This window comes from Mercurialis annua, linkage group LG3, assembly GCF_937616625.2.
Source record: "Mercurialis annua linkage group LG3, ddMerAnnu1.2, whole genome shotgun sequence".
NCBI classification, from domain to species: domain Eukaryota; kingdom Viridiplantae; phylum Streptophyta; class Magnoliopsida; order Malpighiales; family Euphorbiaceae; genus Mercurialis; species Mercurialis annua.
In genome coordinates, this window is record NC_065572.1 from 74,468,914 (window position 1) to 74,492,374 (window position 23,461).

Consider the following 23,461-nt stretch of genomic DNA (forward strand, 5'->3'; position numbering starts at 1 on the left):
AAATGAAAATGTAATTAAGTTTTTAAGTTTTTAAGTCAGTGCTGTACCAAGGCGTAAAATTCTTGTGATACTGGGTCCTACTGTATTGCTTTTGAGGTTTGATATTGTTTTACTTTCTTTAATAATTTAGTGTCTGATATTTTTAGGTAAATTAGTTTTTTATGTCTTGTGTTTGACGACGGGGTTTTTCTTTTAGATTTGACTTTCGTTGTCTTTGATAGTTTTTGAAGTTAATTGTCTGACTAATTATTTAGGACAGATTTAAAAAAAAAAATATTTAGGACTCGTTTGGTCGGAGTAAGTTAGCTATAGAAATAGAATTTCCTGGAAATAATAAATAATATTTATTTAGTTTATTTTATATATCCTATTTTCCGGATAATTGATAGTTGAACTTCCTCTTAATTAGGAAAATAACTTTCTTAACAAAATATAAATAAGTTGTACTTTCTTAAATAAATATATGTAAAATACAATAATATTTTTATATTTAATTGTTTTAATTATTGTCAAGAATTTTATTATCTTTATCATTTAATGTATAAAAAAATAATTTTCCTAAAAAGTTGAAAAATAAACCAAATATAATATTTCTTACTTCCCTAATAATTAAACTTTTAAATAATTAACTTCCCAGAAAATTATATTCTGGAAAGTGTATAATTACGAACCAAGCGAGACCTTATCAGAGGGAAAATTTCATAAAAGTTACCATATTTATATATCTTAATGGTGTTTTCTAAATGCTTAACTGCCTAAAAAAAAATCTCGACCTTTCATCCGTTTTTCATCATATTATGACATTGAAAATTTGTCAATTTTTATCCTATTTTATATCTTTTTTCATTTCAATTGTATCCAAAAGAATAAAATTGACATTTATTTATTTGACAAAGGTTCAAAAAAGTTCTTAAAAAATTGTCAATTTAATATAAAAAGTTAATTTAATGCAAAAAGGGGTCAATTTAGAGAATTTTTTTGAACTTTTGCAAAATAAAAAAGAGTTGATGTCATAAAAATCATAAAAATTCACCAACTTTACACGTTTTTTCATTTTAATCACGCACTTTAAATTTTCTCAAATTCATGCACGGTGCTGAGGTGTCACGGCTCCATTGGTGTAATTCGTTGAGGTGGATGTCATTTTACACCAATGAATAAGTGTCAACTCAGCACCGTGCATGAATTTGAGAAAAAGTGATAGTTCGTGCATAAAAATAAAAAAAATCAAACTGCGTGATTAAAATGTGAAACGTGTAAAGTTCGTGATTTTTTTTTGACATTAACTTCATAAAAAAGGTTAATTTTATATTTCAATGTACAATTGAAATGAAAAAAATACAAAATAAAATAAAATTAACTGATTTTCATCTTCACGGTAGGATTGCCAAGGAAAAAAAAGTCGGAAATATTTTACTCTATTTTGGCCTTCTTTACAAGATATTATATAAATTTTCAGGTCAAGTTTATCCGGTTATTTGTACCGAGGCGTAAAATTCGTGTGATACTGGGTCCTACTGTATTGCTTTTGAGGTTTGATATTGTTTTACTTTCTTTAATAATTTAGTGTCTGATTTTTTTAGGTAAATTAGTTTTTTTATGTCTTGTGTTTGACGACGGGGTTTTTCTTTTAGATTTGACTTTCGTTGTCTTTGATAATTTTTGACTTTAAATTGTCTCAATTTCATGCACGAACTATCACTTTTTTTTAGATTCATGCACGGTGCTGAGATGTCACGGCACCATTAGTGTAATTCGTTGAGGTGGAGGTCATTTTACACCAATGGATGAGTGTCACCTCAATACCGTACATGAATTTGAGAAAAAGTGGTAGTTCGTGCATAAAAATGAAAAAATTTAAAGTGCGTGATTAAAATAAGAAAACGTGTAAAGTTCGTGATTTTTTTTGACATTAACCTAATAAAAAAACGTCAATTTTATACTTCAATATATAATTGAAATGAAAAATTGCAAAATAGAGTAAAATTGACTGATTTTCAACGTTACGGTAGAATTGCGAAGGAAATAAAAAGTCGGGCTTTTTTTAAGACATTATATATTAAATTAAACTTATCATCTTCCATTTTTTATAAATTTATCGCCGATGTAAAAATTTGTTGTCTTTATCCTCCCAAAATAAATATTTTAATAAAGCCCTAATTAAAACTAAAAATACATTTATCTTCCTCTTTTTTAATAGATTTTGATTGTTGAGTCAGTAAAAATACACCGGAATTTTCACATTGGTGATGAATTTACAAAAAATAAGAGATATTAAATTTATATGACATCTTTTAAAGAACGTGACTAAAATTAAAAAACATCTAAATATGGTGATTTTATATAAAATTAATATAATAAATATGTATAGATTTTAACATTGATATTATAATACTGTCATCATATTAATAACGTGTTACAATGTAATTGACGCAATTTATAGATGACATAATAGATAGAGTATACCTAAATATTTCTCCAATTGCAGTCAACTTTTACTCTCCCTACCCTCAGTCCAAACAAGATATCAGACAATTAAAATTTATATATATATAAAGCATTTTACTTGTTACTCGACAAGAAGACTTATAAGGTTAATAATTGTACCAATCAAGTTACTGTAAATTCCACAAGAAAAATTATGTTATACAGTCTTATACAACTATTGGATAAATTGTTGTTATACTCCATGTACTTTAAATATTTTCTTGTGGAATTTACAGTAACTGTATATTATATAACTAACACTGGCTTGCAAAGTCAACAAGACAAGAACTCTTAAAACAAACTCTTTAATTAAAGAGCATTAGGAATTTTTTTAAAATAAGAGCATTAATAACTATATTTGGGTCTAGTGAATTAATTATAATATTTATTTTCATTTAAGACTCTTTTATCGTTAATGAACTATTGCTGAAAAATAACTACCGTTTAAATGTATGTTTTGAAATATTAAAGGATTAGCTTATGTTCCGTTGGGAGTTACCGTTACACATTCAAAACGATCTCAATGTAATGAGTAACGATTTTATTCCTGTACTTCAAGTTGATTTAATTGAACATTTTTTTGCTAGATTATTTTGAAACTATAACTAAGAGATTTGTAAGTACGTAGCAACAGAAATCAAAACACCCATTTACTGAGTTAGGATTACGTGCAGTTTAGTTTTTGGCTATTTGTTCCGGTTATTAATACTTTCAACAACGAAATTACCTAGATCGGTATCGAAAGATGTACGGATCCAATCAATTAAATTTAAATAAATTTTATTTTTTATTTAACATTTGATTGCTTGAATTCGTGCATCTTTTATATATTCAGTCTATATAAAATTCAAAAATTGTACATTAAATTTATATAGTTTTTAATTTTATGTGATTATTCATTTTTTAATTTACTTTATCAATTTTACCAATAGTCATTCATAAACGAAATTTAGCCGTCATTTCTAACCACTTAAATACATTATATAGAATTTAATTTACAAATAAAAAACCATACTAAGGATAATTCTAAAACTACTATATTAATGGAAATTTTACTAAAATCTCACAATCTTCTACAAATATTAGACTGTAATATGTAATCAACGAACTCTTCTATGTATATATTTTTGGTGCACATTGTTTTCTGACGCTACATTGTTGAACATCAGAAGCTTGCTTGTATGTTGTTATGGACTATTTGCACTAATCCAAATGCTCTTATTTTTACATGATTCAGCAAGTTCCGTCGTTGGAGTGCATAACATCAGCGGTATGGGGTACCACGACCCTCTTTTGGTATTTGCCTGAAGGAAGGTATTTATCGGATTAAGGGTCATGCACGTGTATTGCAAAGGTTAATTCGAGAGCGATTATCTTCTTCTCGTTGAAGCATTTCTAACGCGGATTGGGGATTACTCATACGTCGGACGTATAGTTCCAGATTGCAGAGACTCATTTTATAATTCTATGACAGTTTTGTCGATTTTATTAAGCGGGCAGTAAATGTGACGGCTCATGTCTTAGCTAGAGAGATAAATTGTATGTCTGATGTTGACTGTTGGGATTCAAATATTCATGTTTTGCAGACTTCGTATTATTTTTCTAGATTTAAATGCAAGATGTTTTTGTAAAAGAATACATATATAGATGACATATAGCTATATCTCATTGGTACCCTTTAATGTATATAATTTTAAAAACGTTGCTGATTTGCTCATTTTTCATTAAAGTCTTATTTGTAATGCAAAGTCATTAACCTTGTCCTTGTCAGTCATGTAGTAACTTCTAACTTGAACAAATCATATTATCTACACACATTAAATTACACTAAATTATTTTATTCTGATAACAGAATTAAATAATACTCCCTCTATTTTTTTTAATTATCACTTTATATAAATGTATTTTTCCATCAATAATTGTCTTTTTAAAAATTCAAGATAACATTAGCTATTATCTTTCAAATTTATCCCTCCCCTAATTAATGACTCTAATACTCTATGGCTCAATTTACAAAAGTATTATAGGGTTATATTAGTATTTACTCCCATAATTTAAGACAAAAACCCCAATATTTTAATATGTACAATTTTAGCTAAATGGACAACTAATAAAAATTGGAGGGAGTGCTACTAAAAACCTACTCCCTCCGTCCCATTTTAATTGATCAAATTTTCTATTTTGAGTGTTTTATTTTATTTGAAAACTTCTATTTATAGAATATTTTTCATACCATTTTTTTTATTTTACCCTTATCAATTAATGCCACTACAAGAAAATGGTCCTTTAAAGGCATTTTTTACAGGCTTTAGCGGCATTTATAAATGCTGCTATTATTTTTACGGGCATTTGTTGAAATGCCGTTAATTCCAGTGTCCCTAAAAGTTATAGTGGCATTTAACTAAAGTGTTGGTATAGGCATATTCAAATGCCACTAAAAATAAATGCTATAATGGCATTAATCAATGGCATTTATAAATGACGGTAAATTCAATTTTTATTTACAGCTAAGTTAGTTAAATTATTTTTTAGTGGCATTTTAAATTACCACTAAAATATAAACATGTACATTGAATATAATTTATAATGGCATATGTAAATGCCATAAATACAAATGAACCAGTTTTTACTAATTTGAGTTAATCTATTCTGGCAATCCCAAATGCCATTACATTACTGTAGCAAATTAACAATTATTTCATTTACCATTATAATTTATTTTATTTTTTATTTTTTGTTATAAAATTAATAATTATAAAAACGAAATTGGAACAATGAGCAATCAATTATCTAATATTAAATATAGTCATTTCCAATAATAAATGAAATTTACAATATGTTCAAATAAATATTAGAACATAGTAGTTGTTTATATGCAAAAACACTAAAAATTAACACTAAAAGATTAAAAACATGAACTTGACTATCAACAGACTCTAAAATCAGAATTAGAGATTTTCCTCCACTTCTTCTATCGGTTTATAACGTCACCTGAGAAAAAACAATATAATTCCATCAAATTAAAACACACAACATGAATCAATAATAATGTTTTTTTTTTCAATTATAACGATATACCATATTTATAAATATCATTTATATAATTTGACTTTACTAACACCAACGAGAAAAGTGAAAACAAGATTATAAGTAATATTTTATGTATAGCCTTCGAAATAAGTAGGATGCTCAGTGGTTTGCTAACTCCTAACTCTAACAAAATTTGACAAAGTTCCAAATATATATGTATATACAGTTGTAGAGAAATGTGTCTTTAGAAGATTTTCATAGAACAATATTGATCAGCATAAAACTAGTTGTATCAATAACTAAACACAAGGGTTTGGACTAGTGATTAATTTTCATGGCATACGCTAAAATGAGGCAAATAATCTAAAATTCTCTAATATGAACTTCTCATCAAAACTTGACATCTTATAAATTGAATATAATTGTTACCTTAATAAGTAGAACTAAGGCATTAGGCGTTTGGCATATGATCTGGCTGATGAGAGCAAAATGAATTAGGCATCTACAGTCAAAATAAAGAAAAATAAACATAACTTGTTCATTAAACGGCTCATTTGATCCCCAAGGCAGATTTGATCGTAAAAGTCATAAGGTAGATTTAAAATACCTGTCCATTGAAGGTCTCGTTTGATCCAAAAGTCATGGGATGTGTTGGAAATCTGATGCCCATAGATGATAACACCATAGAAAGTTGATTCTCTAATCGTGCTTGATTTCCCCTCATTTCTGAAATTTCATTAGCATGACGTTGTTCTATTTCTTTTAGTTCTGCTTTCAAGTGTTGAACTCTTTCATCAGCTAATGTATTATTTTCTAAATGTACTTCTGGATGATGAGAAGATCCCGACAAATCCAGGGAAGTGGGTCCTAATCCTAAACCACGAACTCTGCCATATACCTCAGGACCCATCACCTTTGAATAAATATCATCTTTCCACGAACCGTTGCTAAACGACTGTTCAGTGGAGTTTGGTAATTGATCTAACATTTCAGTTATCTTCTCCTAAATTCAATATAAAACATGTATTTATGAATAAGCAAATATAAATATAAACAACAGCAATCATACATCACTGCATATGTTTCATTTAGGACTTAAAGGATAACTAGATTACATATTACTAAACTTCATCGTAAATTGATAAATTAAAATGCCAATTAGAAGGGAAATTCAACACTTACAATTCTTTCACTAGATTCTACATCAATCGGCCTCCCATCTTTGCGTCTTTTATGTGTTTCTATATATACTTTTGCCCGAGAGGGCTCTTGTCCATTTTCAGCCTTAAAAATACGATAAAACAAGTCTCATCAAATTTGTCATACTAATTTAGCATAGAAAGAGTTAAAAAATAATTTAATTTACTTAATTACCATTTCATCCATTAGACGTGCAATACTCTTAGATCCTCCCGTATGGGGCATTTTTTGCATTGAACGACTTCTCCTATTTGTATCACAGCGTTTCTAGATGATATGATAAAGAATTAGTGTATAGTATTATATATAAAAAAGATATTTAAGTTATTAAAGAGTGAATACCATACCTTCGCTTTTTCTGAAAACCAATACGAGACAAGGATAGTCCATTGATCTCTGGGTATGCGATCGGGCTTATTATTTATAGCCTCGTCCATATTTCTATACTTCTCAAAATTTTCAGATTTAATATCACCTTTAAAGTCCTTCCATTTCCTTCCTAAAGATTTCAGCACCCACTTTTCACCACGCTTGGGGATTACAAATTTTTTCTGAAACAAATATATTACAGTAGTTCAAATTATAGACATACAAGGTAATTTTAAAAAATACGAATTTAATTGATAATTAATAAATAATTAATTCTTGCCTGTACAAGGATCAACAACATATCTTTGTCTCTCTTAGGAAAACTTCTCCAATCTGAAATATGAAGAGGGGCTATTAGAGGATTCTTGGCAATGGTGCCTAAGAAGCTAGCAAGCACACGCCCTTCTTTTTTAATTGGTTGTCCTCGATTGTTAAATTGCACAAGAATCCTTTCTCCTTCGGGTAGGTTCCAGATGTCGGCTAGCAGAGTAGGTCCACGTACTTTTCTTTGTTGGGAATAATCTTAATGAAAAAATAAAATGTATAGTTACTATCATTAGAAATAAAAATTGTAGGCTTACACTTGCTGTTTTGATATTAATTTACACTTACAGCTATACTAAAATATTCTCTGATAAAAATTCAAAAATGTATATGAAAAGCTCATGTAAAATAAAGTATATCATACCTGATCCATTCAAGTTAGTGTCAGCTGCCTCTCCAAAATTATAATGGTCATTCGTTGGTGTATAGGTGCAATGCGTATTAGAAGGACTAACATGGTTTGCCGATTGACTATTTGGATCAGCTTGCGTTGTTGCTTGAGTATAGTGTATACGACTTGCTGATAAGTTTTGACGATCCAACGTCTCATTCATATTTGATTGTGTTTCTTCTTGTGAACGAGTTGCAATAACAACTCTATTCAAATTTCTCCTTGACATTGCTGTCACAAACTCAAAGGAAAATTCATTTGAATTGTACAATCTAAAATCATGTCATGTTTTTAGAGTTAAAGAAAGAAGACTACCAAAAAAATAAGATTGGGTAAGAACAAAAGATAGAGTTTCTGGTCATGCAAGCAAAGAATTTGTAATGCAATTATATAAAAAAATTATTATATAGACAAGTGACTTAAGCAGGCAATTGTTTGAAAAAATAAAGCTAAAACCTTAGCAACTTCTAAATTCCATTAAGTTCAATTTCGGGTTTTGAAAAAAATGCTTATCACCTGGGCACAAACACAAATGACATGAAGTTAATGCAAGGTTGTCCAAATACCCACAAAAGATAATACATACATACACAAATGTCATGGTGTATATGCAAGATTCATACTATTACTTTTTCCATCCCTATTGTCTATCAATCCAAGATTCACACTAAAATCAGGTTATTTCTTTAGAGATAAAGAGAAAAGACTACCTAGAAATAATGAACAAATGGAGAAGCTGCAACTTAGAGGGATATTTTAAACAAAAAAAGATAACACATACCAGTGGTGTCTTCTCTACTTCTTTTTGGGACTTAGAACATCTTCTTGCTTCACATCAAACCTAAAATAAAATAGTAATCTTTTTCATAGACTTACAGGAGCCATAAAAAACATAAAATTATAAAGAGAAAATGTTAGGTTTTTAAAGTAAGAAAATGATTGAAGAACCAAAGAAACCCACCTTCTTTAACACTTGAAAAAAAAACAAAGAGACTATAGAGTCTAATGAGAAAAAAAAAACATGGATAAAGCAAAAAGAAAAACAGAACTATATAAACTAAAAATTATAGACAACATTAAACTTGACTAAAGCAAAAACCAAAATTATATAAAACTAGTCCCCCTAAGTGAAAACTAAAAATATACACAATGCAGAGATTGATAAATCCAACACAATATATATTTGCTAAGAAGGTGCTTAGAATGGCAGGAAGATAAACACTAAGCAGGTCCACCTCCACTATTAGTATCATCTTCAACATCAATTGGAGCATCATTAGTTGGTTCAGGCTGGTCACAAACAGCATCGATAAAAATCCCATCAATATCTTCTCTTATCCAATCAAAATTATCATTTTCAGATTCAACCTGATCTACTAAGCTATGAATAGTAGATGTTTGATCCGCAGCATCTGCATATAGGTTTCCATTATAAGATTCTTCTACCAAATCAAATGTGTCTCTAGGTTTTATTGGAATAGGAATAAACCAGTCATGATCTCTACGATCTTGAACAAAAATAACTTGTTCAGCTTGAGAGGCAAATATGAAAGGCTCGTCGCTTAAAAGGTCACCTTTATGTATCAATTGAGAGAAGTTAACAAGAGTAAATTCTAGAGCATCTTGTTTCTTTCCTCTACCTTGAGTCACATTAACCCAATTGCATTGAAATAATGTGATCTTAAATGCATCATAATAATTCAGCTCCACAATATCAGTTAAAACACCATAATAAGCAAGATCACCCAATACTGGTCTTGTATCACTAGCACTTGCATAGCTTTGTGTTTTTGCAACTACCATTACCCCGCTATTTTGAGTACTCATGTCCATTTCATATTCTTTTGTTCGAAATCTATATCCAGTATTTACATCGAATGCTTTAAACCTTTGTGCAATATAATTTGGGCCGCGAGAAAGTGCTATAATGTCATCTGTAATCTGCCCATCATTTACATTTTCACACTCAATCTGATAAACAAATTCAAAAATATATCAGACCATTTGATAAAGCTACTATGACATGTTTCTAGAGATAATACCTAAGAGTAGAGTACTTACTTTTTCTTTAAACCAATTATAAAAAGTTTCACAATGTAGACGATCTACCTCCCGTGGTGTTAGGCGTCGTCGTCGATTAAGTCTCTTTATTACTTTTATATGTTCTCTGTTATACAAAGACATTAATATATTTTTTGTAAAGCAGGTTATATATTTTATAAAATTCAGTATTCACTTACTCTCTCAAATTCTTGATTAAATTTGATTCACAATTGAATAGAACATAACGATGTGCTTGTATCCACATTTTCTCATCCATCATGAAGCCATGAACACTTCCGTATGGCTGTCCAACATTAGGAAACAAAGCTGATTTAGGCTCCACTTCATGATTCATTCCATCATTATTTCCAATGGTCTTATTAACCTCTCCATCTTCAAAATATCTAGAGCAAAAGGATAAACACTCTCGTGCAATGTAAGCCTCTGCTATCGAACCCTCTGGTCGCGCTCTATTTCGAACATCAGATTTCAAAGTTCCTAATGACCTATAAAAAGAAAATTTATAAAATTATATATACATAAAAGGAGGATAAGAGTATTTCCTTAATAATTTCTTTTGATAATTTACCTCTCTATCGGGTACATCCATCGGTAGTGCACTGGCCCAGCAATTCTAGCTTCAGTTGCCAAATGAATAATGGAATGCACCATTATTGTGAAAAATGATGGCTGGAAAACTTTTTCCAATTTACAAAGTGTAAGAACAGCCTTTTCTTCTAGTTTCTCAAGGTCATAAATTTTAAGAGACTTAGAACAAAGTCCTCGAAAAAATTTTGATAAATCAATCAAAACTGAGCTTACTTTGATCGGCAAATTTCCACGTAATGCCAAAGGAAGGAGTTGTTGCATTAAAACATGGCAATCATGGGTTTTAAGTCCTGATAATTTGCGCTGCTTACGAACACACCTTGAAATGTTAGATGCATATCCATCCGGAAATTTAACATTCTCCAAAACTTCATAAAAGTACTTCTTTTCTTGAGGAGTCATTGTGTAACAAGCTGGAGGCAAATAAGTCCTTCTAGAACCTCGTTGTTCAGGCCACAACTCCTTTCTTATACCCATATCTCGCAAATCAAGACGTGCATTTAACCCGTCCTTAGACTTCTTGTCAACACTTAGAAGTGTATTCACCACATTATCACAAACATTTTTTTCTACATGCATCACATCAAAATTATGTCGAATTAAATTAAATTTCCAATAAGGCAACTCAAAGAAGATACTCTTTTTTTTCCATGTTTTTTCTTTAACCCCGCTAACTTCCTTATTCTTCTTCCCATAAGTAAATTTTATATCTTTTAATTGCTCCAATACTTCTAACCCACTACGTACCTTAGGAACAGCTCCAAATTCTCTAGTACCATCAAATGATTTTGCATCATATCGAAATCTATGACCCGTACTCAGGAAGCGTCGATGACCCATGAAACAAAATTTTTTACCGTACTTTAATCGCTTAGAACAGGTGTCTACATTGCAAGAAGGACATGCAAAACAACTAGATGTGTTCCAACCAGATAGATAACCATAAGCAGGAAAATCATTGATAGTCCATAAAATTGATGCATGCAATTGAAAGGACTCTTTAGAAGAAGCATCATATGTTTCTGCTCCCACCTCCCATAGTTCTTTCAACTCTTGTATAAGGGGTTGGAGGTAGACATCAATATTATTTCCAGGGCCAAGTGGACCAGGAATTAATAAAGAAAGCATAAAGAATTCTTGCTTCATGCACAACCAAGGCGGTAGATTATAAGGAATTAAAATAACTGGCCAAGTGCTGTACGTAGTTTGCATAGAGCCAAAAGGATTAAATCCATCACTTGCTAAACCCATTCTCACATTTCGAGGATCTTTAGCGAATTCTGGATATCTAGAGTCAAAATTTTTCCATGCCTCTGAATCAGCTGGATGCCTTAAGACATTATCCTTAGTGCGATCTTTATCATGCCATCTCATCAAATCCGATGTTTTGGATGACATGAACAACCGTTGAAGCCGAGATTTTAAAGGAAAATGTTTTAAGACTTTTACTGGTATTTTCTTCTTTTTCGTTGTACTGAAGTTTGATGCAACATTGTTTGAGTCATGTTCGCTAGTTTTCCAACGTGAAGCCCCACAAATAGAACACACATCGTCTTTAGAGTATTCTTTCCAAAAAAGAAGACAATCATTAGGACAAGCATGTATATTTATATATTTAAGACCTAATGTGTTTATGATCTTCTTTGTTTCATTGAAAGAATTTGGAAGTGTCTCACCCTCCGGAAAGGCAAGCTTTAACAACTTAATCAAGGCACTCATGAACTCGTTAGATACTCCATAACGGCATTTTAGATTATAAAGATGCAAAATGAAGGAAAGCTTGTTGAAAGTTTTACACCCTGGGTATAATTCCTTACTAGCATCTTCTATTAACCTTTTAAAATTTTCCACATCCGAATGGGGCTGCTCTATGTTATCTTCTGGACAAAAACTATCAATATTAGGCTCAACTGAATTTCCTCCATCCATGTCTACATCTTCTCCTAATACCCCAAATGCATCATTTAGCATTTCCGTCATTCCATGACCATTATGTATTTCATGATTTATTGGAATATCTCTAGGCGGAGAATGTGCAGCTATTGGTTCACCGTGACAAAACCAAGAATCATATCCTGGCATAATGCCATTTATCACTAAGTGATCATACATTTCAGCCCGATTTCTATGATGAAAAATCACACATTTTGTGCAAGGACAAGGAACTTTGGCATCAATATGTGTATCTCTAAATGCAAATTCTATAAAGCTATTCACTCCCATAAGGTATTCTTGACTCAATGCATCACAATTCATCCATCTTCTACGTTTTCGATTGTCCATAACTAATTCACTGTTCATATAAATAATTTATATTATGTTTTTATCTTGCAAAAGTGATAAAATAATAATTGCAGCTATATCAACATTTCAAATTAACAGTATAAAAGTATAAAACTGACCTGGAAATTGACCTGGAAATTGACCTATATAAGAATACCAAAAAGATAACTTGTAGTTCACCGTTGATATGCTGGAAAAAAGCCACAATAATACATATCAATCCTTGAAAGATATTAAAAATAAAATCTATGTTTAGTTGTTAAATCTATGTTTTTATACCTGTCAAACTTTAATCAATAAATTATATTCCCATAAAAAATTACTTGCAATCAATTATGTATGTAAAAAATTAAAGATCTGGAGAAGCTTGAGTTTATTCATATAATTAATTTCATTTAATATTTGTATCAACCATACTTGTTTAATATATATAATAAAAAATAAAATCACCTCCCAAAATAATAAAAGAATAAAACTTTTGAACAGACAAAGAAATAGTTTGATTTGAGTTACAACAAAACAACAAGTAATTAAGCAATTAACCATCAAAGTAATGATAAGTACAATTCATATCTGAGCAAAAAACTCAATTGGTCCCAAGATTCTAGTAAATGCATTAGTGTGAAAATAATGAAGAAGTGATCAGTCTTAATATTTAAGCAAGTAATCACCATGAATGTGATAATAAGTACAATTCGGCCAAAATAAAATATGTTGGTGTCAAATGGAAATTTTAATTCAGAGACAAAGTACAAGAGTTTTAAACACGTCGTAGTAAAATATCAATTTGCAATAAAATTTTAGTAAGCTGTACAATTGTAGACATAATCATAAACATTTAGGGAATCCATAAATTATTGTATGATGATCTGTTTATATACAAATTCAATATTTTTACCTGGAAATCAGTTGTAGCTCTGTCAAAACCGAATGGATTCCAACAAAAATGCTTCGTATCGTAATCTTTCTCAGCGCACCAAATTAGTTGCCGCAAATCAATTTTAAGCCATTGTGAATACAAATTCTGATGAGACAAAAGTTAATATAATAAGACCGTAGATTAATGTTGTAAAGAGAATGTAAAATTAAAGAACACAAATACCTAATTGAAGAAGTGGAACGGTTTTAAAATTCTTTTCAAGATAATTGAAATCTTAAAATATTGGTATATAGAGTTGGAGGGAATGGAAATTCTGGAGCCAAAATTCTGGAGGGAAATTAAAAGGTTTTTTATTTTTATTTAAAAAAGAAATTTAAAAGTTATGGAAACATCCACGGCATTTAAATTTTTCAATTATAGCATATATGATAAATGTCACTAATTTTATTTTCTTTAATGGCATTTGCTATAAAAGCCACAATTAGATCTAAATTTTTGACGTGCTAATTTTTTTTAGGGACATTCCATATGAATGCGACTAAAAAAGTGCCACAAAAAGGTAAATTTGGTGTAGTGTGCATTTTAAAAAAAAAATTTAAAAAAGTGGTGAAGCATTTAATGTAATATGAGAATATAAAAATAAAGTTACTAAAATTTTTTAAACAATAAGAGGGAGTATTATTTTAATTTTATTAATTATACTATAATCATTTTGAATCTCTCACCATCCACTAAGATGAATAATAGTGGAGAAGACTTCAATTATTTTGGAGCTGAACTGGTGGAGGCCCCACACAAATTGAGTGGATAGTGAAAGCCCTTTCATAAGAGAGTAAAATCCAAAAAGTAGATGTCAAAGTAGAGGATAATAATTTTAACAACAAATGTCTATTTTTGCCTTCTAAATTCAGCACAAAAGATAAAATCAATTCAAACCCGTAAATTCAGATAAAAAAAACATCCTAAAAATTGTCAATTTGGCTCGTTTTATCCTTCGGATGAGGTGTTAAAACATTTTTAGAGTATTATTTAAATATTAAATCCGAGTGGCAAACAATTATTAGTCGATTTAAAATTTAAAATGTCAAAAGTCAGAATACTAAGTTTATGGTGTTTTATTAAAACCACTAGTTTGATTCCAATTGGTTTTTTTATATAAAATTTAGGGAGCAAAATGAACTTTTTGTTGATAAGTTTAGTAAAGGTGGGGATACTTAAAACGAGCCACGTTGCGTCTTCTCTTGGGTGCCAAGCTAGCCCTCTCACTCACTCCCATTTTGTCTGTAATCTCATCAATCTCCTTCACTCGCTCACTTGTCCTTAATTGCAAGGTATTTTCAAGATTCTCTCATTCAATCCAATTCTTCATTTTCATTTTTACTGTTTCCAATTCTTGTTAGTAATTTGTTAAGCTTCAATTCTTTAAAATACTAATATAGATTCCAATAGATTCAATTTTTTTATTATCCAGATCATTTAACGGATCCGATCCGATCCGATCCAACCTCATAAAACTCGCGTAATTTTCCAACTGTGATCCGTATTTCCCTCGCTGTCTCTCATTTTTTTCTTTCTGTCTTGTTGTTTTTTCTTTTTAATTGTTTCTGATTTTTTTTTTGTTTCAGCTTAATGAATTTAATTAGGTTAGAGAAGGTGTTTGATTTCATTTTCTTTAACATTAATTATATTTTGTTGTTGTACTCTTTTATAATGCGGAATTGAACTCACGACCCAACAGATTGCTGCACAACGCTTATATCATTGCATTTGTTTGTGCTCGTTACGAATACGGGGCGTCATTTGATTGTCTTAATAAGAAATGCTGGTTATATTAACAGTATATCCAAATTTGTGTATTTTTTTAAATAAATATGTGATTTCTAGAATTTAATAACTGTCTGTAAATGTAGATTGTCATGTGTTTGTTGTTGTTGTTGTTGTGCAGTGAATTTCTGTGCTAAGAGATCTGGTTGGGATTGAGAGCCAGATTAGTGGGATTTTAGATGATATGCAATACCTACATCAGGAGTGTGATTTCTCAAACCAGAATATTATCTGGGACAAGGTGGTCTCAATCGAGCAATATATTCGTCACGAGGAGATTACATGCGTCTCTCCACCTAAATTCTTGCTTTAGTCGTCGTAAATCATTAATGAATCTTAGTATGATGATGGATTCGGGTTCAACCAAACGTGGATCCACTGTTGATGTTCTAGCTGATGAGGGTGGTGGATGTATTAGTGGAGGTTGGAAAAGGTGGTTATTTAATTTTTTTTCCTCCTTTTTCATTAGTGACAAAAACTTGCATATGATTGATGAATTTAAGTATGGGGTCAATATGAACCAAAGTTGCATTTGTTGAAGCGTCTTTGTTTTTATTTTTCTTCTCTAACGCATTGGCTGGTTTGCTTTTTATGCCGCCTTGTAACGTGTAGCTGTAAGAGTGAGAAGCATATTCATCTAAGATTGCTAGAATTTTGGTAATTGCTAAGAAACAAGAAATCAATGATGTAGCTATAATTTGTTATACCTGCACGAGTAAGAGTTCATTTATTCAAATACGAAAGAAGTTAAAGTAATTGATGGCCATAACTTATAGCTTCTAAAAATGCTTTGTTTTCTCCTCATTCCCGTCTTTGAGAAGATAAAGAAAAAGCATAATGCAGTTACAGTTACCCTTATATTTTTCCAGTCAGCCCTAGCTCTGGTCTCATATGGAAGGACTTCACCAGTGTTTTTGTCATCATTAACATTTTGTTTTTGATATTTCTCAGAAAATGGATTGTAGCTATGCGACTCCCTTCAAATCCCTTTACTTTTCTGCTCTTGGAATGTGTACTTCACTTACTCTTTTGTTACTAGAACTACGGACAAAAAGGGATTTATATTTGCTGTAGATCAGAATGATAAGTTGGTTATCTAGTTGTTAAAGATCATGATTTGGTTTTTCATTTTGTTGACAGTGAAGACGGAAAATTGAGCTGTGGGTACTCAAGTTTCAGGGGAAAGAGAGCAACTATGGAAGATTTCTACGATATTAAAAATACCAAGATTGATGGGAAACGTGTTTGCATGTTTGGAATCTTTGATGGTATGATTCCTTCATTTCCTTGAATGATGTTTACCAATCTGTAGCTGTTATGAAGCATTACTTATTGTTGATTTGATTACTTGGCGACTACTTGGTGATACTGGATGGGTAGATACTATTGCATTACAATTAATACTGTATCATTACTATCCACTGTTTTGTCTTTTACTCATTTATCAAGGGAATGGGATGTATAAACATGGGGAACTAGAATTGGCTTGTTTATTTATTTATTTTTAAAAACCAATTATTCACAACTAACATCAATGACGTACTACTAGTGACCTGATTGTATAGTCAATAGACTACTTAAATGGGGTCTTACCTGTTTTATGGTTTCAGTTAAGGTAGGAGTAGGATCAGTGAAAAAAATTAACATTGTAGTGCTTGTTAACAATAGTCTGTTAATAGTAGACATGGTTTAATCAACTCAGACGTTCAGTTTCTTATAAGTTGTTTTATTTGACATATGCAGAAGACTTATGTTCTGCAAGTTGATAAGTGTGCAGCATTCTTGTTTTCGTAATTTCTTGTTTTATTACTTTCTTCTTTTCTCATTTAGAATATGTGTTTGCATGTGGTTTAGAAGTTTCAATTTAGCCTTGTTTGATTCATTGTCTTAGGTCATGGTGGTTCCCGAGCTGGTGAGTATTTGAAGGAGCATCTATTTGATAATCTAATGAAGCATCCACAATTCTTGGAGAACACAAAAGTGGCTATAAGTATGTCGATTTTCTGATACTCATCTTATGCACGAAAAACGTGATTATATTATGCTGTATATGACTTTTAGGAAAGGTTCAAAAAATTCACCCTATGATACGGTACCTTTTTTTGAGAGGATGTGGCTTCTATTTATATCGTTCTAGTTATAAATTCTTGTGATCTTCATCTATTATCACTTTGATTTGATCCCAGTTCCTTGATACTATAAAAAAAATGATCACTATTCTTTAATTTAGTATTATATGTACAAAAAAATGACCACTCATTCAAATCCGCAAGCATGTGTGTTTTACCTAAATCTAGGGTCTATTTTGGCTCCACTTCTATATGATGACCTTATGAAGTTTGCAGGTGAAACATATAAACAGACCGATGTGGACTTCTTAGACTCTGAAAAGGATTCCTACAGAGATGATGGTTCTACTGCATCAACAGCAGTTTTAGTCGGCAACCATCTATATGTTGCCAATGTTGGAGATTCAAGGACTGTGATGTCAAAATCCGGAAATGGTATTGATTGCTTGATGAAAATGAATGCTATTTTCTTGCAATTATGGTAATTGTAGTCTAGTCTATGTTATGCTGAAGAATGTCTTTCTATCAATTTGTTGCCTTTATGTTAGGATAACAGCTATTGAGCAGTTAAAATAATACAGCTGAATGTTTTTGTATTTTATCTATAGGGTTTCTGTCCACACATATTGCTATAGCTGGTAATGAGAGCTTGTTCATAAGATCCGTTCTATATCATGGTGCCTGTTTATAGAAACAAATTAAGACTTGCATCTATAAGGAAGCATGGGATGTTAGTTCATCTTTAGATTGTATGTGAATTTTCAGGTCAGGTTTATTGCATAAAATATCATAATAGGCATTTAGTAGAATTTTCTGCACCTTAAATTTTATACATATTCAAATTGGCAAAATATGTTTAGGTCTCTCCACTTTCTAGTACCATGTATTACTCTGCATTTAAGAATGTTGTGTTATCAGGTTTTATTTATTTTCTAAATCTGCAATTCTTCTGATTAGTAAATATTATCTCCTGTTTCAGTGATGCTTGTGATTGATTTCTGCTTGTTATTCTTTTTATCCACTGAACAGCAATACCTCTTTCTGAGGATCATAAACCAAATAGAGTTGATGAACGGAAGAGAATTGAAAGTGCTGGTGGTGTAGTATTGTGGGCAGGTATGTATTTTCTATATTTTGTGTTATTTGGAGGCAGCTTTTATATCTTGTTTTTCTTTTCTCGTACTTATTCTGAAGATTGAGCTTGAAGCTACTGTGGAAAGCCAAAATGATACATGCTATTTTGACTGTCGTGTCAGGCACATGGAGGGTAGGAGGTGTATTAGCTATGTCACGAGCTTTTGGTAACCGCATGTTGAAACAATTTGTCGTTGCTGAACCCGAGATCCAGGTAGCCTTAAATTGAAGCATGGTACTCATTTTGATACGTGACCAATAATTTAGTGAATCCTGATTTTTCCATCCAAACATTTTATGGAACTGTTTATTCATTGCTGATTGTATTGTGCAATACACGAACCATCAAATTTTGTGTATCTTTCCCATCCAGGACCTGAAAATAGATGAAGAATTTGAGTTGCTTGTGCTGGCAAGTGATGGGATATGGGATGTCATACCAAATGAGGTAAGCTAGCTCGCATCCCCTTGTTTATGTTTTCCACTCATGTACATGAGCATGCACTACGCAGCACAAGTAGGGATATGCATTAAGTTCAAATCGAACCTAGTTGAACCAACGTATTTTTTTCTAAATCAAACCTAATTGAATTGACTTTCTAAGAATTTTGAACTTTGGAACCAAATTGAACCAGATGAATTTGGTTGTTTCTTTTAATCCACATATGTTACTAATAAAACACATATATTCAGGATGCTGTTTCACTTGCTCAAGCTGAAGAAGAACCTGAGACTGCAGCCAAAAAGTTAACAGAGGCTGCTTTTACGCGTGGCAGTGCTGACAACATAACGTGTATTGTAGTCCGATTCCATCATGATAAGGCGGTTCCAATAGCATAATTAGTAATTGACATTTAAAATTGCATGTCTAGATTCATGGATGCTGCTGAAGGGAATCTAGTTTTGAAATGTATGCATACCTGATAGTTGAATGTGCATATGAACGAGGCCATTTGTTTATTCATTGTTGTGTTTCTCAATTTGTTGTGCAATAACAATCACGGACTTAGAGTCCATTGTTATCTTACAAAGCCTTTTCATTCAATTTATCCTTTTTTATGATTTACCCGCCGAAATCGTATCTTATGGAGAAAAAGCCAAAACAATAGGCGCTAATTAAAGATTAGAGAATCATGATACTTAATTAACTTTTTGCCTGGCTAATTCTGAGGTTGGCTAATTTACAGAGATATACTTCTGGCCCATAGAGTTACAATTTGAAGCAAAATGACCTCAATCTAACTGATAAAACCTTTAGGCACCAGATTCAGATCTTTCTTCTGTCTCAGCGTCTCCAGCAGGAATATCGTCTGCAAAGAACTCATCAACTGAAACAAAAAAACAAAAGTGAGATATATTTCGTCAAAGTCAGAAAGTAGACTCGATATCTCCCGAGAATCATTCAAAAAAGAATGTTAAACTCACTGTTGTCATTTTGCTCCAGAGAATCAAGTGATATTTCAGATCCTGAACAATTGCCATGTTCTACAGGAAATGCAAAGGTAAACAGAGTGCAATTCAGTGTAAAGTTGAAAGGTGCGGTGTAGTGTTGAAGCAATGTTTATAACCAATAACCATATTTACATCTCGCATAGATGCACATAGCTAACAATGAGGAAAGATATATTGTCACGTTGTCAGAAAACAGCTATAACATGTTTTAAAATTAAGCTAATTTTATCATGGTCATGGTTTTGATATAACCAGTGAAATCATTAAACTTCTCTCATAAACTAATTCAAATCTCACTAAAATCACCATCACTACACTATATTAACTCATCTAAAAATGTGTACAAGACAAATTCTAGGACTGGCACATCAAATGTTTTCCTAATGACACTGAATGTAAGCAACACAAATATATAAATAAATCAGGCCGAGTTTTACCTTTTGCAGCTATATCCAAGAAGCTTAAAGTCCAGGGAATATGACCAAGAGGTTGATGAGACTCCTTAGGACTGTAAGTGTTGCAACCGGACCCAAGAGGCCATGCTTCAGGGGTTGTAACGTGAGATGCATATGCACAGTTTGATGCAACTGATGCAGGACTCCAAGTCATCTCTGATTTGACTGCAGAGGTAGCATGTACTAGTTCAGCTGGGTCTCCATTTATCACCGCCCTTCAATAAAAAGATGAGAGCATCGTAAATGTAAATATCAATATACACTTGAGCACACTATCATATAGAAGGAACAGAACATCATGTTCCCCATGAGAAGGATTGCTGAAGCATATATGTGAGACAGCCTAAATTGTCATATTTACTAGACCACTTGAGCAAAAACGAAAAAATGGAGAGCACTACATGAAAAGAAACTTACTCTCTCCCATAGTTTATTTGCATTGGATGGCAATAACTTGATACAGGTATTCCATTTACCAAATCAAATTGGGGATGACATGTTGATGGAATTGGAGGCTGATGCTGAACGGAGTATCCCATATGCGGATTGTCGACTGAACTTCATGAATAAGAAAGAAAACATCCTTGATCAAAATGGGTTAATAGCATAGGCTAAAACAGAAAGCTCTTGAGGAACTTGGGAAAAGTCCATGTTATGCAAGGAATTAATTATTTTAAGAACGTTTATAGACACAATCAAATGTCCGACATGAAGCTCAGAGTACAACAGTGGTCTGCTCAAAATGTTCATGACTACACAGAAAATATCCAGCCTTGAATAGCCTTTTGATGTGATATTGTTGAACTTTTGATACCACTTAACAAATGGAAATCTATACCATTCAGATCACATTCGTGCACCAAGACAAAATAAAATAGATTTTTCTTAGCTTTTGATGGTAAAACCTCAATCGCGAAAAGTCAACTAGACAAGGGCCAAATTTCAAAAGGTTTTGAAATTGTCCAGACTCCATGATATAGCTTAACTTTGTTTTGAAGAAATCAGGACATTACGGGAGTAAATTACCTGACATGTGCTCAATCTCATTCTTAACTGGAGCTAATGGAACATTTGGGCACGAAGGAGACTCCATGACACGGTATTGATGTTCAAGTAACTGATTGAACACATTAATTTGTTTCTTCAGCATGAGCCTTGTATGATATTCCTTAAAAAACTCTGCATTTTCTTCTTCTAATTTCTGCCACACTAAATTACAGAAGAAGAGAAGCTAGTCGTAAATAATAATGAGAAACATAATTTTGCAGGATAATAATAATAAACTCCATGAAATATTTGTCGAGAACTTTTAAATGATTTATAATACTTGTCCAGTATCAAAGGCCTACCCAGTTTTGTAAAACCAGGTTCAATTCTGGCTTGATGCAAAAGGATATTCGCCACCTCATTTCTGTTCATATACAGCTGCAGACACCTCTCAATCAAATTCTGGACCTAAGAATCATTCAACAAAGAGAAACAAATTTTAATTTAAAAATTTATGTATAATTCAGATAGAGATAGATATCGTATCAACAGCCTTACGACTTCAATATCTTCCCGAGTAACTTTTCTACTATTATTGCTTGAACCAAGCATCTCAGGCAGTTCATTTTGTTGCTCACTTGGTAACTGGTGAGAAGATTGTGTCGAGAATTTTGGTTCCCTTGACTGTGATGAACCCTGTCAAAGTTCTCAACTTAATTAATGACCAAACCAAAAAATAAAAAACACAGTGTTCGCATAAATTCAATAATTTACAAACTAATTCTCCGAGAATTATTATAAAATGACCATCATTGTTTAATGCCAAATACATTCATCAGTGGTGTACCAGCCTAGGTAGCACGGACACGGAGAAATGGTGTTATTTTAAGTTTTCTTATGTAAAAAATGAAGTTTCGTGTTCGAAACGTGAAGCTAAGTCCAAGAAAACAAACCTGTAACACCTTCATTTAAGACGCCCTTGAATGAACCAAAGCAATTCTTGAATTCCGAACCTGCATTATAAAACATTAATTTGAAATAAATTAATTACCAATATTGCTCAAATTGATAGAGTAAGAAAATGTAATTGCAACAAAATTTTTAATTCTCAGTATAAATTTTAAAACTTTTAGACAATTAGTGAAGCAATTACAATTTTTAAAGTGACATACACCAGAAAACAATCTATATCTGTGAGATTCAAAGTTACAGAGACACCAAAATTAGAGCCGTTAAGTTTGTTTCTTTTGCCGCATTATCCAAGCATAGAAACGCAGACCTAGCTCCGAGAAACGCGTAAGGAGAGGGAATTTGCGTCGCTGTGCTAGGGTTTTTTTAATGGTTTATGAACTGGAAATTGAAGAGTGAAGAGTTGATACGATAGCAGAGTGAAGACGGTGTAACCTGCAAATAAATTTATACTCTTTATTTGGGCTCACTTTTTGGGCTTTTAGGGCCAATAATCACTAGGGGTGTAAATGAACCGAGCCGTTCGCGAGCAGCTTGGTGTTCGGCTCGATAAGAGCTCGGTTCATGTTCGTTCGTATTATAAACGAACCGAGCTCGAACTTGATTTTATGTTCGTTTAGATAAACGAGCCGAACATGAACATAGTGGTGTTCGGCTCGTTTATGTTCGCGAACAGCTCGAATAAGAGTTTATGAACAAGCTCGTGAACGAGCTCGATTAAAAGTTCATAAACAAGTTCGTGAACGAGCTCGTATTTAGTTTATGAACAAACTCGTTTCGAAACTCGATTAGGTGTTCGCGAACTAATTCATATTTAGATTAATTTTTATAATTATGTTTCTAATTTATTCAGCTCATATTCGTGAACGAGTTCGATTAGATTGTTTTTAATTTATTCAGCTCATATTCGTGTTTGTTCGTTTATCCGCTAAACGAGCGGGCTCACGAACGAGCT

The 23,461-nt window shown here is 31.8% G+C and overlaps 3 protein-coding genes across 6 annotated transcripts; 1 reads left to right on the forward strand and 2 right to left on the reverse strand.

Annotated features, from left to right (window-relative positions):
• Window positions 1–9,022: 9,022 nt before the first annotated feature.
• On the reverse strand, window positions 9,023–14,892 carry LOC130015301 (uncharacterized). The gene is made up of 7 exons (XM_056105108.1): window positions 14,838–14,892; window positions 14,342–14,435; window positions 13,490–13,544; window positions 12,856–12,926; window positions 10,434–12,746; window positions 10,086–10,350; window positions 9,023–9,772 (listed from the first exon to the last, which is right to left on the reverse strand). Exons 1-7 carry the CDS (start codon window positions 14,890–14,892, stop codon window positions 9,023–9,025), a joined length of 3,603 nt encoding a protein of 1,200 aa, XP_055961083.1.
• On the forward strand, window positions 14,839–19,688 carry LOC126672693 (probable protein phosphatase 2C 76). 2 transcript variants are annotated; one of them, XM_050366647.2, is made up of 9 exons: window positions 14,839–14,947; window positions 15,562–15,873; window positions 16,581–16,708; window positions 17,332–17,430; window positions 17,786–17,944; window positions 18,539–18,625; window positions 18,766–18,857; window positions 19,017–19,091; window positions 19,337–19,688. In XM_050366647.2, exons 2-9 carry the CDS (start codon window positions 15,620–15,622, stop codon window positions 19,481–19,483), a joined length of 1,041 nt encoding a protein of 346 aa, XP_050222604.1. In that variant the 5' UTR covers window positions 14,839–14,947; window positions 15,562–15,619; the 3' UTR covers window positions 19,484–19,688. The 2 variants fall into 2 exon arrangements, with proteins under 2 accessions (XP_050222604.1, XP_050222605.1); XM_050366648.2 differs by lacking the exon at window positions 14,839–14,947 and adding an exon at window positions 14,996–15,135.
• Window positions 19,689–19,759: 71 nt separating this feature from the next.
• LOC126672694 (uncharacterized) lies at window positions 19,760–22,934 on the reverse strand. Of its 3 annotated transcripts, none has more exons than XM_050366650.2 (9): window positions 22,712–22,934; window positions 22,491–22,550; window positions 22,096–22,233; window positions 21,900–22,005; window positions 21,577–21,759; window positions 20,968–21,103; window positions 20,533–20,765; window positions 20,069–20,128; window positions 19,760–19,971 (listed from the first exon to the last, which is right to left on the reverse strand). In XM_050366650.2, exons 2-9 carry the CDS (start codon window positions 22,503–22,505, stop codon window positions 19,898–19,900), a joined length of 945 nt encoding a protein of 314 aa, XP_050222607.1. In that variant the 5' UTR covers window positions 22,506–22,550; window positions 22,712–22,934; the 3' UTR covers window positions 19,760–19,897. The 3 variants fall into 3 exon arrangements, with proteins under 3 accessions (XP_050222607.1, XP_050222606.1, XP_050222608.1); XM_050366649.2 differs by having other exon boundaries at window positions 22,691–22,934; XM_050366651.2 differs by having other exon boundaries at window positions 22,817–22,923.
• Window positions 22,935–23,461: the final 527 nt, after the last annotated feature.